The sequence below is a fragment of the Globicephala melas genome, chromosome 6 (genome assembly GCF_963455315.2).
Source record: "Globicephala melas chromosome 6, mGloMel1.2, whole genome shotgun sequence".
In the NCBI taxonomy this organism is placed as follows: domain Eukaryota; kingdom Metazoa; phylum Chordata; class Mammalia; order Artiodactyla; family Delphinidae; genus Globicephala; species Globicephala melas.
In genome coordinates, this window is record NC_083319.1 from 2,532,339 (window position 1) to 2,547,253 (window position 14,915).

The 14,915-nt window shown below is 60.4% G+C and overlaps 1 protein-coding gene across 1 annotated transcript; it reads right to left on the bottom strand.

Moving 5' to 3' along the window:
* Positions 1 to 6,150: 6,150 nt before the first annotated feature.
* MYMK (myomaker, myoblast fusion factor) lies at positions 6,151 to 14,659 on the bottom strand. The gene is made up of 5 exons (XM_030838119.3): positions 14,525 to 14,659; positions 10,790 to 10,904; positions 9,784 to 9,932; positions 7,153 to 7,269; positions 6,151 to 6,512 (listed from the first exon to the last, which is right to left on the bottom strand). The coding sequence occupies exons 1-5, from the start codon at positions 14,657 to 14,659 to the stop codon at positions 6,363 to 6,365; spliced, it is 666 nt and encodes a 221-aa protein (XP_030693979.2). The 3' UTR covers positions 6,151 to 6,362.
* Between the last annotated feature and the right edge of the window lie 256 nt (positions 14,660 to 14,915).

The following is a 14,915-nucleotide window of genomic DNA, read 5'->3' on the forward strand; positions in this document are numbered from 1 at the left end:
CTTTATGGAACCAGTGGGCTGTTCGAAAGCTTTGGACAACTCACCTTGACGACCCTCCCGGGTGAGGGCAGCCCCCTCTGCCCCTGAGCGTATGCAGACACACCTCCTGCAGCCTGCTCGGTCAGGGCCACCCTGTCCCCCACGCCCCCTTCCTCCGCCCTCGCCCGGACCCACGCTGCCTCCTCTGGTCTGCTTCCCAAACTTTGCCCACCTTCTCACAGCAGCGGGACACGATGGTGAGGCCGCTCCCTCCCCAGATTCTCCCTGGACCGTGGGCACCCAGCCCACCCACTCTCCACCGAGCCCCGCCCGGAGCCGTCCACGGGCACTCGGGCCCTGCAGTTCCCAGACGGACCCTGTTTGACCTTTCACCCTCCCCCTGGACCGCTGCCCCTTTCTCCTTCAGGTCAGTGAACGGCACCCCCTTTGCAGAGACTTTCCTGACCCCCATCCCTCACTGCTCATCCCTGTCTCTGTGGCCCCCGCTAGACTGTGGGAGCTGGAAGGTCTGCCTGGTCCCGGGTGAATCTGAGGGGCTGAGAAGGCTGCTTGGTGACCAGCCAGGAAGCAGGTGACATTTAACCTGGGCCCAGGGCAGCCAGCTTCTTCCTCCACCTCTGGACCTTGAAGTCACCAGGCCAAATCGTCTCTCTTGTCCTGGTGAGAGAGACATGGTAAAGGGACAGAGTAGCTGATTAAATAGTTAATCCCACTAGGGGATTGTACGTAAGGAATAAAAGTACAGGAGACCCCTGTAAGTTACCGATCACTCAAGAAAGCAGGTTTGCTTAACCACAAAACCAAGCAGACTTGCTTAGTGACAAAACCATGCAACAGAAGCATGAGACATGCCCCAGAACAATAAAACAGTGGTGGAATGAGACCCACATCCTGTGCAGTGAGGTCAGTAAGTTACTGATTCCCAGGACACGCTCCTCTGCCCACGCGAAAACCAAAAATATAAGGAAAGGGTGACATTATACTGAAACCGGAGATGATTTACCATTTTTCGTATGCGTTCCTGCCTTTTTGGTCATTTCCATTGCGCCATGACAGTCCCGGCTTGACCACGTGAGGCCAAGAAAACTCCTCCGCCTGACATGGAAGAGGAGGTGATAATGGAAGCTTGACGTCTACTCAACAGTGAGGAAGCAGGTGGTCTTTTCCCCCTCCCCGTTTTTCCTTTGATTGTGAAACCGTAGCCCACTAAATTCTCGGGGGTGGCACCCTCTTGCCTGCCCACCTGTAAGCCTCACAAGTGTTCTATTCTAATACATCACTTCTTATCTATCACTTTGCCTGTCGCTGAATTCTTTCTGCACCGAGACATAGAGAACCGGAGCTCCTTGGAGCCCCCTGAGATGCATTTCAGCCGTTTTTAGAGGCACTCATGCCAGCAGTGGAAGCAGGGACAGCCCAGCCGTTGGCATCATCTCTCCATCGGGTCACCGGTGGTTTTCTTGCTGCTGTCGGGAAAGGTGCAGGAGCTCAGGGAGATGGTCAGTATACAGGGGACGGTCAGACTCAGAGCATGCCTCGCAGGCGAGAACAGAGAGCCACATGTCTGCAGGCTCCCACAGTTCCGTCCACTTGGCTTTTCTAGTTTCAGTCTCAAACCTGCCTCTTCCAGGCAGCCTGCCTTGCTTAATTCCTTCACCCATAATAAACACTTGGTTTGAAGCATTTTGTTTCCTTGTCAAATGGGGGTGTTTGAGGGTGAATGTTCCCTGAGGGTAAGGATCCATCTACTACATTCTAGAGACTCCCTTGCTTGCCCATGACCACTGATAATGAAAGTAACAATGATGCCATTAAAAAAAAATGTCATTTAAAAAATACTCTGCTAGGGACTTCCCTGGTGGTGCAGTGGATAATAATCTGCCTGCTTATGCAGGGGACACGGGTTTGAGCCCTGCTCCGGGAAGATCCCACATGCCACGTAGCAACTAAGTCCGCGAACCACAACTACTGAGTCCGCGCGCCTAGAGCCCGTGCTCCGCAACAAGAGAGGCCACCGCAAGAAGCCCATGCACCGCAACGAAGAGTAGCCCCCGCTCGCGGGCTTTCTCTAGGCAACGAAGACGCAACGCAACCAAAAATAAAATTAAAGCTTTAAAAAAAAAAACAACTCTGCTAGTGCTCTGTATTCAATTATCTCATTTAATCTTGGCAAAACCCATGTGAAGTGGGTTGTACTACAAACGGACAAACTGAGGCATAGAGGACTAGGGGAACGCAGCGAACGTGCCTGGGGCCGCAGTGGGGAAACTAAAGCCGGGGCCCTGAGCACCCCACTCCTCCCAGCCCCTCCTCTTGCCTCCTGTTTCTGCCTTTATCACTTTCCCAGGATCTTTCCAGTCCAGCCAGCTCTGACTTAATTCACCCTAACGGGCCTGAGTGCCTGGCGGGGAGAGGCAGCCACTCCCAGTCAAAGGTGGGGGATCTGGGTGCAGAGATGGGAAGAGCCAGGCCCCAGGGCACAGAGCCTCGGGGAGGTGGCCGGGACAGCAGCCAGGTCCCCAGGTGGCACGTGCCCTGGGTCGCTACTAACCAGGGTGTTCAGCTTGCTTTGCTAACCAGCTAAGCAGCAAACCCCGGGGCTTCCAGCTGACTCTGCAGAATCGGGCTTGCCCACATACCTGGCCCTCCTCCCTGCAGCTCCTCCCGCCAAGACCCTGCGGCTGAGACCAGGACGAATTCCTAACACGGTGCCCAGCGCCCAGCGTGCCTCGCTAATTACAATCACAGCAGCTCCGAGAGCGGACCAGGATGAGGCAGATGGGGAGCTGTAAAGCCTCTTTTAAAGGGGCAATAAAAGTTTTGGGTTTCAGATGGTCTTACTGGGGAAGAGAATAACAGAGACAGGAAATTTCAGTAGCAGACACGACAAAGGCCACAGCACGCAGACTGCCCTCAGATGAAAACACCTCCGCTTGTGCAAACAGAGGACGTCCTGGCGGGGGCCCAAGTATTCCCCCCACCATGCCAGCCTCACCCCAGCTCCTAGGGGAGGCGGAGGGGTCGCTACAATAGACTGTTTTGTCTACTTGTTGTAAATGTTTATAATACTTCTCCACTGGGGCCGCTGGAGGTGTGGGGCCCCCCTCCCCCTCCCCCTCGGGGCTCGGAGTGTGTGTGCACCGGGAGGGGGCGTGTGCCTGGGCCTGGGGCTCGTGTGTGCTTGGGCCAGGGAATGAGCTGCTTCTTCTTCTTGCCCTGCAGGGTCTGGAAGCCAGGCCCAGGCCCAGGGAGGCTATTGCAGGGCTCCAGCGGGCCCCCCGCCCCCCCACCCCTGTCCCCCACCAACCACGCCGAGGCCACAGCGTCAACTGGGAGCTGCAGCCCCTCTGCCTGTGTCGCTTGGTTTAACCCAGGGTGCCCAGACCCACATGTCCAGGGAGCTGCCCATCCTTTTGTGTCCTGTAGACGTGCTGCCCCATGGGCAGCTGCTAGCCGCAGGGGCTAGGTGCCCCGTAAAACACCGGACGCTGGGTTACATTTGAATTTCTGAGGAACAGTGAGTCATTTTTTAGTTTGTCTCCTTAAGTATATCCCAAATTTAAGACCTACCGAGGCAAAATAATGATCTCTTGTTTATCTGAAATTCAAGTATAACCAGGCATCCTGTATCTCATCTACGACCCTCCACGTGTGGCTACTGACATTTCAGTTCATTAAACGCAACTGACGTTTAAGGACTCAGCTCCGCCAGCCACATTTCAAGCGCTCACCAGCCTGTGTGTCAGGCGACCGCCGTACAGGACGGGCGAGCCTCTCCACTATTAAAGGAAGCTCTGCTGCACACACTGCTCTAGGCTTCCAGTAACATCCAGGACTACGTCTTCAGGCTCGCAGGACTCAGGGACCCCTAGTCCTTCCCTCATCAGGGCTCGGTGGGAAGGGCAGTCCTGTCTGGAGCCCAAGATGGCCCAGGATGGCCTCAGAGGTGCTTCCCGGCACCAGGTGCCTGAGTCTCAGATTCCAGGGACAGGAAGACCCCAGGGCTCGATGACACTGGGACTCGGAGGTGTTTGAGCCTGAGACCATGACCCTTGGCCCTTGTTTGTCTTGAGGTGTCGGGGTGACCGTTCGGGGTGGCTGCCTCCCTTTCCGTTCCCTTTCCTGGGCACTCCCCTCCTGGCCCTTGGGTAGAGCCCCCAAGATGCCAAGCGGGCCCTTGAGCCAGAGGAAGATGCCTCTGGGGTGATTGGCAAGACCCTGGGCATGGCCACCAACTCACTGGTTGGTGTCCAAGGGACGAAGGCCAGCTGCCAGCATCCCTGGGCCTCAGCGTCCTCCTCTGCAAAGTGGGCTCAGGACCTGGACCTGGACCCGCCAAGGGGTCTCTGTGGGGGACAGCCCTGTTCAGGAGGGGCGCAGTCGGGCCCGGAGCCCGAGAGGCAGACAGGGCTGAGGGCTGGAGCGCGTCTCCTAACTGTCCATGACTTACAGACTTGGCCAGGCTCCCAGACAGCCGCATAAATCAGCGCGGCCACAGCGAGCAGCCTGTTGGTGCGGCGCTTACGGCGGGCCCCTCGCCGCTCCCTGCTCGGGAGCGTCTGCGGCCTCCAACTTTCCATGTGCTGCCACAGCACTGGGGGGGGGTACTCGCTGGGGGGGATGGGAGGGGGCAAGAGGGAGGTGGTGGGCGGGGGGGCATGGGGGGAGGGAGGTGGTGGGCGGGGGGGGGGGGTTGGGGGAGGGAGGTGGCGGGGCGGGGGTTGGGGGAGGGAGGTGGTGGGCGGAGACCAGCCACCTCGCAGACGCCGTTTCTGGAGTAACGCCCCCTGGCTCCCGCCATCCCACCGTGGCCCCGGAGTCTGCCCCTTGCCTTACCACCTGGTGCTGAGACAGGAGTCTCCTCTTGTGGGTGTGGGAGACGGGACCAGGCGGGAAGTCCCTGGTACAGGGCCCCGGTCTCTTCACGTGTACCTGTGCGTGGCGTGTACATGTGCGTCTGTGTGCGCGTGTGTGTGCTCACACCCCAACAAGAAGGCCAGAAGCCAGTCGAGGCAGCACCTGCACCCCCTTCGCCGGGCACAGAGCTGCTCTGTGGAGAGGCCCTTCCGCGCCCCGTGCCCTCCCGTGGGGACACTGTGAAGGCTCAGCTCCCGCCCCGCACCCCCCATGGCTTGGTGAGGACCCTGATTGTTGGTGGGCTGCTCTGTCATCAACAGGCTGTGGGGACAAAAAGGGGCTGAGCTGGGGTGAGATTGCCGGTGTCCAGGGCCCTAAGACATGGGACGCCGGGCACTCAGGGAGGCCGACAGACGCGCCCCGGTCGGCGGGTCAGCCTTGTGCCCAGCCCTCGGTGCTGGAGCCAGCTCCCTCCCGGCCCCCGAGGTGTGGAGGAGGTGACTTCAGGACAAATCCTGGGCCGTCCCATGCGGTGGGTGCGGATGTGGGTAACTGCACCGTCTGGCAACACGAAGAGGCCCCAGACAGGTGTAGGGAACTTCCTGCCTGACAGATGCGCCCAGACCATTCGGCAGGCAGGAGGCTAGTGTCTGTGAGGTGATGTCTGGGAGGGCCGCTCCCGCCCGCACCCCCGGGCCGGTGCAGACAGGCCCTGGATGGGAGCAGGCTGACCTCTGCCCTCGGCGGAAGGCGAGCCCTGCCCCGTGAGGCCAGCCTGGCGGGCCCGCTGGCCTCCGCTCAAGGTCCTGGCACCCAGGCCCACCTTCCCACGCTGGGCCGGAGCTCAAAGGCTCTGAGGGCGCTCCCGCCTCTTGCTGGGATAGCTCCATAGCGAAGTGGATGCTGTGGTGTCAGACCAGGGACAGTGGGCTGGGGTCCAGCTCTGGGCCTCGAATATGCCATCATCCCTGTTTCTGAGAATTAGATGAAATGACGAGTGCGAAGAGCTTGGGCATTCAGTACATGAAAATGGCTTGATTCAGGGACCCGGCTGGAGGGGCACCAAGGGGCAGGCAGGCCTGGGCCGGGGACAGAGTGGCCCCGCTGGCCCTGGTGCGCTGAGCCTGAGGGCACAGGTCAGGGGTGGGAATCCCTGTTTCCAAGGGGAGCACACGGGACTGGGGTGGCGGCAGACCCCCTTGGGGCTGGGACTGGGCGAAGAGGCGGGGGGGACAGACGCTGGCTCCAGGGTTCTGCAGACATACCCACTCGTCGGGACCTCGGCCTAGGAGGAGGGAGAAAGTTCTTTCCTTTCCAGCATGGTTCTTAGTACCCAGTAGAAACCTCAGAAGTGGATTCTCAAGAAGCGCTCAGTGGGGCGCTTCCCACAGCCCTGGAGACTCCTCAGGATCGAGGAGGGGCGCTTCTCCAGGTCGGGAAGGACGAAGGACTCTCGCCAGGCCTGGGACGGGGCGGGGCAGGGGCCTGGAGCCGGGGAGGCACAGTTAGATACAAGCACAGCAGAGGGTGGAGCAGTGCAGCTTGGCGGGGGGCCCCGTGCTTCCAGCCTTCTTGTTGACCTTGGGCAGCAGCAGGACGAAGGCCATGGCCAGGGCACAGTGGTAGAAGCTGTGGACGTAGGTGTAATCCCAGTCCTGCAGGGGAGACGGAGGACCGGTCTGCGGCCTCAGCCCCCGCCCGGAAGCCCAGCTTCCCTCCCACAGCCCCTGCCCCGCCCTGGGTCCTCTGCTCTGTGCCCCGGCTGCGGGCCTGGCGTGACATGGCACCTGCCAGTAACAGGGGCTCCTCCCCGACCCCCTGGCTTGTCCTCGGGAGTCTGGCCAAGTCCCCTCCTCCAAGAAGCCTCCCTCCACCGTCCAGCCCATGGTGGCCTTTCCCTCCACCAAACCCCTAGATCACCGAAGGTCTGCGCCAATTCACTGCGCCTTTGATGATGCGGCTGGGGCTCCTCCCTCCCCCCTCCCCCAGCACATCCCTTCTCCCCGTCTCCCCTCTCCCTCCCTCCTCCAGGTGTGCCCGCTGCCCCAGGCCCCTTCCGGGGCTGTGCACCTCATCAGATGCAAGCCCTCTGTACTGACCCCCCCGACACAGCCCCGCAATGCCAGGGGTGCCAGGGAAGGACCAGACCGTGACTGGAGGGAGGTGCACGAGTGGAGCGCTGCTGGAGCCCCCGGGAGGGGCGCGCCCCGTTCGGCACCTGGCCAAGCAGGCTGGAGCTGACCTGCTGACCGGAGCCCTTGTGGGTGGGCTGCTTCCCAGTCCCCCGCCAGGTACCTCAAAGAAGAAGCGCAGCATGAGAGCCAGGGCCCCAAAGCAGAGGCCGGGGCCTATCTGCTGGGTGTACACGCTCTTGTCGGGATACAGGCGCCTCGTCTCCTTCATCTGCTGCAGCTGCGGGGAGAGGGGCCAGAGGAACGCTCTCAGTCCGCAGCCTTGGGCACCTGCACCCTGGGCATCCTCAGGTGGGAGATGGGGCTCAGGGAAAGGCCCGGACGCATCTGGCCCAATGGCTGCAGGACCCAAGGGAGACCCCGCCTGGGTGATCGGGCCGTGGATGCCCTGGGCATTTTGACCCCACAAGGACCCCCTGCCCCGTCTGCCTCTTGGGGTGAAAGAAGGCCGCCCTTTCCAGCCAGAGGAGAACCCGAGGGGACCAGACACGTGGTTATCTACAGCAAAGGGGTATTGGCGGTGTGGGACCCGCCCGCCGGCGTGGCCGTGGCGGGTGGGAGATGAGTGTGGCCATCCCTGCGAGACCTCCAGTCACTTTCAGAGTCGACAGACTCATCGTAGCATTTATTAGACACACCCGACCGGCGTGTGAAACCTGCCATTCCTCAGATGCTGATACCTAGAGTAAGGCTCAAGTGGGAGTTTAAACACAGGGGTTCACATACACTGAAAAGGTGAAGTAAATGCGGGTCCACATCCTGAAAACCCAAACCTTCGGGCCAAGGCCTTTCAGCGCACAGGACGTTTTGGATTTCAGCAAGGGAAACGGCTGCACACATCGTGGACGGTGGATGCCCCGGCGGGGAGGGCAGCTCCCCGTAATGGCACCGCCCCCCCGCCCCCCACCCCGCCAGCGGATCACACAGAGACCATGAGTAGCTTCATGCTGGGTCAGGGCAGGTTTTGTCACCAAATGAATTCTCAGACGATGCCTGATTTTTCAGTTTTCTGAAATTTCCCATTGCTGGTGAGGAATCAGGACCTGCAATGTCGCGGATGGTGTGTGGGTGCAGCTAAGGGAGCGTGACTCTGGGGGCAGCCGGCTGAGGCCCGGAAGCTCTCCTCCAGCCAATCCTGCCCCAGGTGGCACCCGGGCCCCGCTCCGCAGCCCCTTCACCCATCTCTCTCCACTTCCTGTCCCTGAGAGTTGCTCAAGAAGGGGCAGGCCTCCACGAGAAAAACTCAGCCCTCATTCCAGGAAACAACTGTCCTTGAAAAGCCAAAATCAACTCCACATTTAATGGTCTAGAAAACACCATTTGAGCCCCAGATGCAGGGAGCCAGGAAGCCCTCTCGGTTCCCGTGGTGCTTCGTGGGGACACTGGCGAGTGACCGCTCTTCTGGCTAATTAGAATCCAGCCCAGATTCAGCCCCGGCCAAGGTCTGCTGGAGGAGCGCCTTCCAGGGCACAACTCGGGGAGCCTTTATCCCACTTCCTGCCAGGGAGGGAGCGAATTATCAGCACGGAGAGCGCTGTGTGTTTATGCATTCCAGAATGTTAATTAACGTGGTCCTTCCTGGTCCAGACAAGTCAGACCCCAGCACACTTCCGCCCCTCTCCGAGGGGCCTCCTGGGTCAGCGCGGGGCCAGCTTGGCTTCCCCAAGATGTGGTGAGAAAGAGGCTCCTTCCCTTCTGCTTGGAGTCAGGACCCGGCCTCACGCTTGTCCTGCCGTGACATCTTGTTAAATTGCTGACCTCGGAGCCTGGTTTCTTCACCAACCAACTGGCAAACTAAATCCTCCGCTCTCTGGGCGGAGAGAGGAGTGGGGCGAGTTTGGAACGCTCACCACCACCAGAACTCTATTTTCCCTCCCCAGTCTGCACCTTCGGCATCAGCTGCCCAGCCCGACCTCTTTCCCCTGAGAACCGCCCTCCTGCTTCCCAGGGCTTTGTTCTGGTCCCCAAGGCTCAGTTCCTTCCCTGCCCTGGGGGCCCAGGAAGTACGCCTGGGTGCACCCTGCCCAAGCATCCTTCTTTCCCTTGGGCTGGTCTGAGCGGGTTTCAGTCCTTGCAGCCAGGAGGGCCTTGTTATGACAGAGGGTGCGGGGAGGCCTGGGGACCACGTGTAGAAGGCCTCGTGGTGCCAGGCCCCTGGGTGCCCAACCAAGGGCCATCAGTCTGGCTCAGGCTGCTTCCATGCCCACGAGCAGCTCCACCTTCCGGTCGGCCTCACGCACGTCCTCCCTCTTTATCTGAACCAGGCTCAAGCCTCAGCCCCTCCAGGACGTCTTCCCAGATTAACCCAGGCCACTTCCAATTGATATTGCATCTCTAAACCAGCCGTTCTCTTCAATAATAATAATAATGACAATAATAAACAGTTGAGCGCATTAGAAGCCAGGTTCTGTGCCAGTCCTTAAGAGGCATTATCTCAATTAATCTAAGAACCAACCCTATGAGGTAGGTACTGGACTGTAACACCCACTTTACAGATGTGGAAACTGAGGCAGAGAGGTTAAGTGACTGGGGTCAGGTCCAGAGCTAGTGAGTACAGACGTAAAACAAACCAGGTTTGCATGGCTGGGGCACCCGACGGTCATCTTCTATGTGTTAGCTGAGGCCCTGTGTCCAGCCTGCCAACCCACGTGGCAGGAGGTAGATGGAGACCCCAAGGGGGAGGAGTCACCGTCAGGGGAGGGTGCCCCGACCGTCGGGCTCGCACAGTACGTACCCACTTGGCCGTGATGATGAGGACGGCTGTGCCGATGGGCCCCGAGTACACCCCATAGCCCCAGCGGTCATGGTAGGTCCGCACGGCGATGGTCAGGACGCCAAACATCACTAAAGTCGACCGCTTGGGCTCATCGAAGTCAGCCAGTGCTGCCAGGGAGAGAGCCGGGTGAGGTGAGGGGCCTCCCGCGCCCCTCCCGGCCGCTGCTCCCCCAGAGGCCCTCCCTTCGGGGTCCGGGTGCGGTGTCCCCTCTGCCAGGGAGACCCCGTGGCCCAGCCTGGGCCCCCCAAAGGTCTGAACTGCAACTGGTTTTAAAGGACAAGCAGGCTGCTGCATTCCCGTGGACAGAGCAGCCTGGGTTAGGCTGGCGGGAAGCTGCTCTAATACAGAGATCAATGTGTGGTGTCCGGGAATGAATGTCTCCCGTGGGACCACTAGGACGCAGACACGAAGACCGCAGCTGGGAGACGAGAAAGATCTGGGTCCTTCACAGGCCCGTGCCCGTAGCAGGAAGTCCCCAGTCTAACGGGGACCGCGCGTCCTGACGTCGCCACGAGTCCACAGTAAGTGAAGAACAGTCTCAGAACCGTGTGGTTTCGAACGGTCCCATCTTCATAAAGACCTGAGCTAAAAATCGTGTGCGAGCCTCGGGGACAGCCTTGGGGGCGCAGACTCTGAACTGCGAGCGGCGGTTCTCCGGGGGGAAAGGAGGGGCCGAGCGCTTCCTTTTTTCCTCTGTACGCCTCTGCTCAGTCTGTCAAAACAAGCCTTTACTAAATGTGCCACTTTAAAAGGTTATGGAAAATGGGAGTCAAGGCCCTGAAGTGCTACACCTGCTTTTTTCACAGACTGAGCACCACTCTGAACCTCCGGGTAAGGAAGGAGGTTCTCAGAGATGAGAGGCGGCGGGGAGGCGGTCGGCGGGCTTGGCTGGCCGAGTGCAGGGTGGGTGGCGGGGGACCCAGGTCCCCGGCGCAGGGCTGGGCTACCGGGGGCGGCCACTCACCCATCAGTGACACCCACATGCTCAGGGCCGTCCCGTAGACGCTGAAGTACTCCAGGATGTCGTGGCGCAGGAAACAGAGAACCGACAGGCCGGGCCCGTTGCAGGCGTGGTAGAGCTGCCGGGAAACCCACAGACGGTCGGTCAGCAGGGAGAGGAGAGCTCTGGAGCCCCGGGGCCATGCCTGGGCCCCGAGCCACGGCCCCGTGAGCTGGGACCTCGGGCAAGTCACCGAATGGCCCATGGCTCTTTTCCCCATCTGAAACGTGGGGACGCAGCGGACTACTCCCCCATAGGGTCTTGCGGACGAAGCCCGCAGAGGTGAGGACCCTCCCGTGTGACCTACAGATTCCCTCAACATCCAGGTCTGCTGAGGCTGGAGCCTTTTTCCTTGGGTACCGGTCTGCCCTGCACGGGCCGGTGGGGCCTTCTCTCCCACCATTTACCCCTCTGACCACCGGGCATCTGAAGCCCTGGGGGGCTTGCGGATTCTCAGGTACTGAGCCTGCCCTGTGGGTTGACCCCTCAGCAGGTCGGGGTTGGGGGTCAGAGGTTTGTTTCTTTAAGAGGGTCTCGGGCTGATCTCGGGGTGCCGCCGGAAGGGAGCCCGCTTTGAGAACCACCCGCCGGCAGCCCTCAGTTTGTTTCTCTAAAGTGAGGACAGATCGCAGAGACACCCCCGCCCCCGCCCCCCCCCCCCCCCGGGCAGGTACGGAAAGCAGCGTCCTCCTTGCCCCCCTCCTCCCCACGCTCCTATAGTTGTCTGCCAGATGCCTAATTTAATAGCAATTTTAAAGCAAAATGTCCGTATTTTCAAAGCTGTCAACTTATTTCTGGACAACCGTCTCCTTTCGCTTACACATTTCATCCTTTTAAGTAATATTTAATGACATGATGTAATTATTTTGACAAGCTCAAGGGCATGAACAAGCTTGGAGCCCAGAACAGGCGACGCTTGGTCAGCCCAGCTCAGCTGGGTGGAGAGGCGTGCAGGACAGCAGCCCACATCTGGAGGCGCCAGGGATGCTACGGTGCAGGGGTGGTGAGAGCCCTGGGTCATCTGGTGAGTCGAGCAAGTTGAGGTCGATTTAGAGCTTCCACTGGCGGCAACTTCATGGGAACTAAAGCTCAGGTGCACCGAGGAGGCATTAACAGAGGTGTAGCGTCCAGAACAGGGGAGGACACGGTACTGCTCCCCTCTGTCTGGTCAGACCCCCCCCAGAGAGCTGTGCTGAGCTGCGGAAGCTGCACCCTTTGAAGTGCCGCTGGCAAAGAACAGGTTGGGGGAAAGGAATCAGGCCGTGGATGTGACCGTTTAGCTCAGCAAAGAGGAGCTTCAGGTGGGGCGCGATCAAGGTGCTCACATCTCCAGGAGAGAGGAGGGAGAAGAACACTTGTTCCCCGTGGCTCCGGCAGGCAGAGCCAGGCCCTGTGAGTGACCCTCCGGCTCCTTCCAGAACTACTTCTCCCCACCCCCACCCGAGCCCTGCTGTCTCTGTACCCATTGTCTCTCTTACATAGCACAGATCGCGATGTACGATTAAAGGCTTCATCACTCTGAGATTCTGGACGCGGTCTGTGCCCTGTCACCCGCCTCGTCCCGGCCTAGAGCTGGCTTACCATCGGCCAAGTGTTGGCCTGTGAACACAGCGTCAGGGAGGCTTTGGAGCGGTTTGAAGGAGAGCTGGCCCAGGAGGGGCCTTTCCCCCCAGGCCCTCGGTTCACCCCTGCTGGAGAGGTGGGGCAGGTGAGACTCAGGGGGGAGCCACCTGCCAAGGATCAGGGCGAAGCAGCTGTGGGCCCTCAGCCTCTGTGCCTCCCTCCCTCTTTCGACCGAGCAGACCTGGCTCTGCACGGCGCTGATCGGGGGCGCGGGTGGCAGGTGGCTGGATGCCTGGCGGGAGAGGGCGCGGCTTCCGGAGGCCGGCCTGGCAGGTCCTGGCCGTGAGCTCTGACAAGCGGCGGACTGCCCCTAGGGCTGGGGTGGAAGGCCCCTGTCAAACGGGGACGAGAGCCCCTGCTCCGTGGGGTGGGCCAGGGGACTCCACGTGACACGACACGCAGCACGGGTCCAGCAGCTGTCACAGGACGGGCCCGGTGGGAACACAGAAGACTCCACACGGGAGGCAGAAGTGGCGATGGTGCCACTGGGGGCTCTGGGAGAAGGGGCCTGATTGTGTCTTTAGGCCGGGGACACTTGTCGCCGGACGCAGCTGTCCCTGCCACTCTGGCTGGGTGGGGCAGGGCGGGGTGGGCCTCTGAGGCCAGCCGCAGAGGCAGCTGTGGGGTCAGCTCAGCCCCAGTGGGGAGGGGTGGCCTGGCGGTGACTGTGGTTTCGGGGGCGGGGTCCAACATGGGCCTGGAGGACAAGACCCCGGCTCCTCTCCCCGACCCTGGGCCCTTGTACTCACAGAGAAGCCCCCTGTCTGCCCGGCTCTGGTTCCTCATCTGCTGGGCAGACCTCCTGGCCCTCACCCAAGCTGGGGTCCCACGAGCAGCAAATGAAATGGCTTTCGACAAGATTCCTTGAAGGAGCTGGGAGGCCCTGCTGCCCGGGGAGGCCCTGCTGCCCGGGGAGGCCCTGCTGCCTGGGGAGGCCCTGCTGCCCGGGGAGGCCCTGCTGCTCGGGGCTGGGGGGGCGCCCACGCACGGCTGGCACTGCCACACGGAGTCCGGGAACCCTCACCTCCCCCGAGCATGCTTCATCAGGGAGTTGGGTTTAAACCAAGGCTGGGTCTGATGGAAGATGATGGAGGAAAAGAGAGTGGGGCCCCTCTGGGGGTCCAGCGGCAAGGGTGGCTGGAAGGAGCCTCAGAGGCTCACAGACAGGGAGGCAGGAAGGCACTAAGATGTAGAGAGATGCTGGCTGGCTGGCTGGCTGGCTGCTGGCTAATCAGGCAGGTAGAGAGGTGATTGATTAGATATATGTATAGATGACTGATTAGAGAGATAGTACATAGATAGGTAGGTAGGTAGACAGACAGACAGAAGCTAGAGGGATGGATAGATAGGGCCAGAGAGACACATGAGGGCAACAGAGCTAGGGACGGACACCATGAGATTTAGAAAGAGAGTCAATTCCGTGAGGATATGGCTCCAGAAATCCAGAGAGAACCAGACACAGCGCGAGCCAGCATGAGAAACACAGAGCGAAAGAGACCCACAGGGAGACGGGGGAGGGGGACAGAGAGAGAGAGACAGACAGCCAGACATATAAATAGAAAGAGAAAGAAGGACTCCGAGAGAGACGTAGGCCCCAAGAAGGAGAGACAAGCCGACGTGAGCAGGCCCTCCTGAACTGAGGCCAGCTGCAGAATCCTGGAACCAGATTCCCCTGGCCCTACACGTTCCCTGAGCCCTGCTAGCCCCCTCCTGGGCCTGGAGTACCAGGGAGAGTCGTGGGGGGGGGGGGTGAAGAGGGGAGCTGGAGCCAGGAGGAGCCTTGGGTGGTTGGCAAGAAAAGGGGGATCTTGGAGGGGCTTGTCCCTGGCGCACTGTGGGCTTGGTCTCGCAGACACCAATCCCAGGGTGACTTCCTGCCACAGTTGGGGAAACTGAGGTCCAGGAAGGTGAAGGGGGCCCACAGCCCTCTCTCCTGGTCTCTGGGCTCTTTCCTCCACCTCCCCATCATCACTTTTCTTCATCACCCAACAGAGCAACGTGGTGGAAAGACAGCCCCTGTCCTCCGTCTCTGGGAGGGGCCCCGGGTGGGTCCTATCCCCAGGGCCCCGGACTTACCGCCACAAAGAACATGGTGAAGAGGTAGACCATGGCCTCCATGTGGAACTGCCTCTTGGCAGCAATGCTGACCGTGGGGAGGAAGACCAGGCTGCTGAGCGTGGGCAGGAGCAGTTTGGCCGCCAGAGTCCCCATGGGCTGGGGGGGAGAGGTAGGTGCAGGCCTCCCGGGTCTCCAGGGCAGAAAAGCGAAAGGGAGAAGGCCCGCTCCTTGCACCAGGGGCTCCGGTGGCAGCTGTGGTTTAAATGCCCTGAAGAGAGGCAGGGGTGTGCGCACACATGTCCAGCAGCACATGGAGAGGGTTCAACAGCTGATGTACCATGTGATCAGCACTTGTCTCTGATTTTTTTTTTTTTTTTTTGGGTAGGTCAGAGCTGTTGATTCAAGGAGA

What these genes read in the sequence shown, in the direction of transcription:
- MYMK (XM_030838119.3), bottom strand. Translation starts at nt 14,659, where the DNA reads ATGGGGACTCTGGCGGCCAAACTGCTCCTGCCCACGCTCAGCAGCCTG. An exon ending in TCATCATCACGGCCAAGTGG is followed by an intron (nt 7,270 to 9,783) that starts GTACGTACTGTG and finishes CTCTCCCCGCAG; the next exon opens with CTGCAGCAGATGAAGGAGAC. An exon ending in TGCTGCGCTTCTTCTTTGAG is followed by an intron (nt 6,513 to 7,152) that starts GTACCTGGCGGG and finishes TCTCCCCTGCAG; the next exon opens with GACTGGGATTACACCTACGT.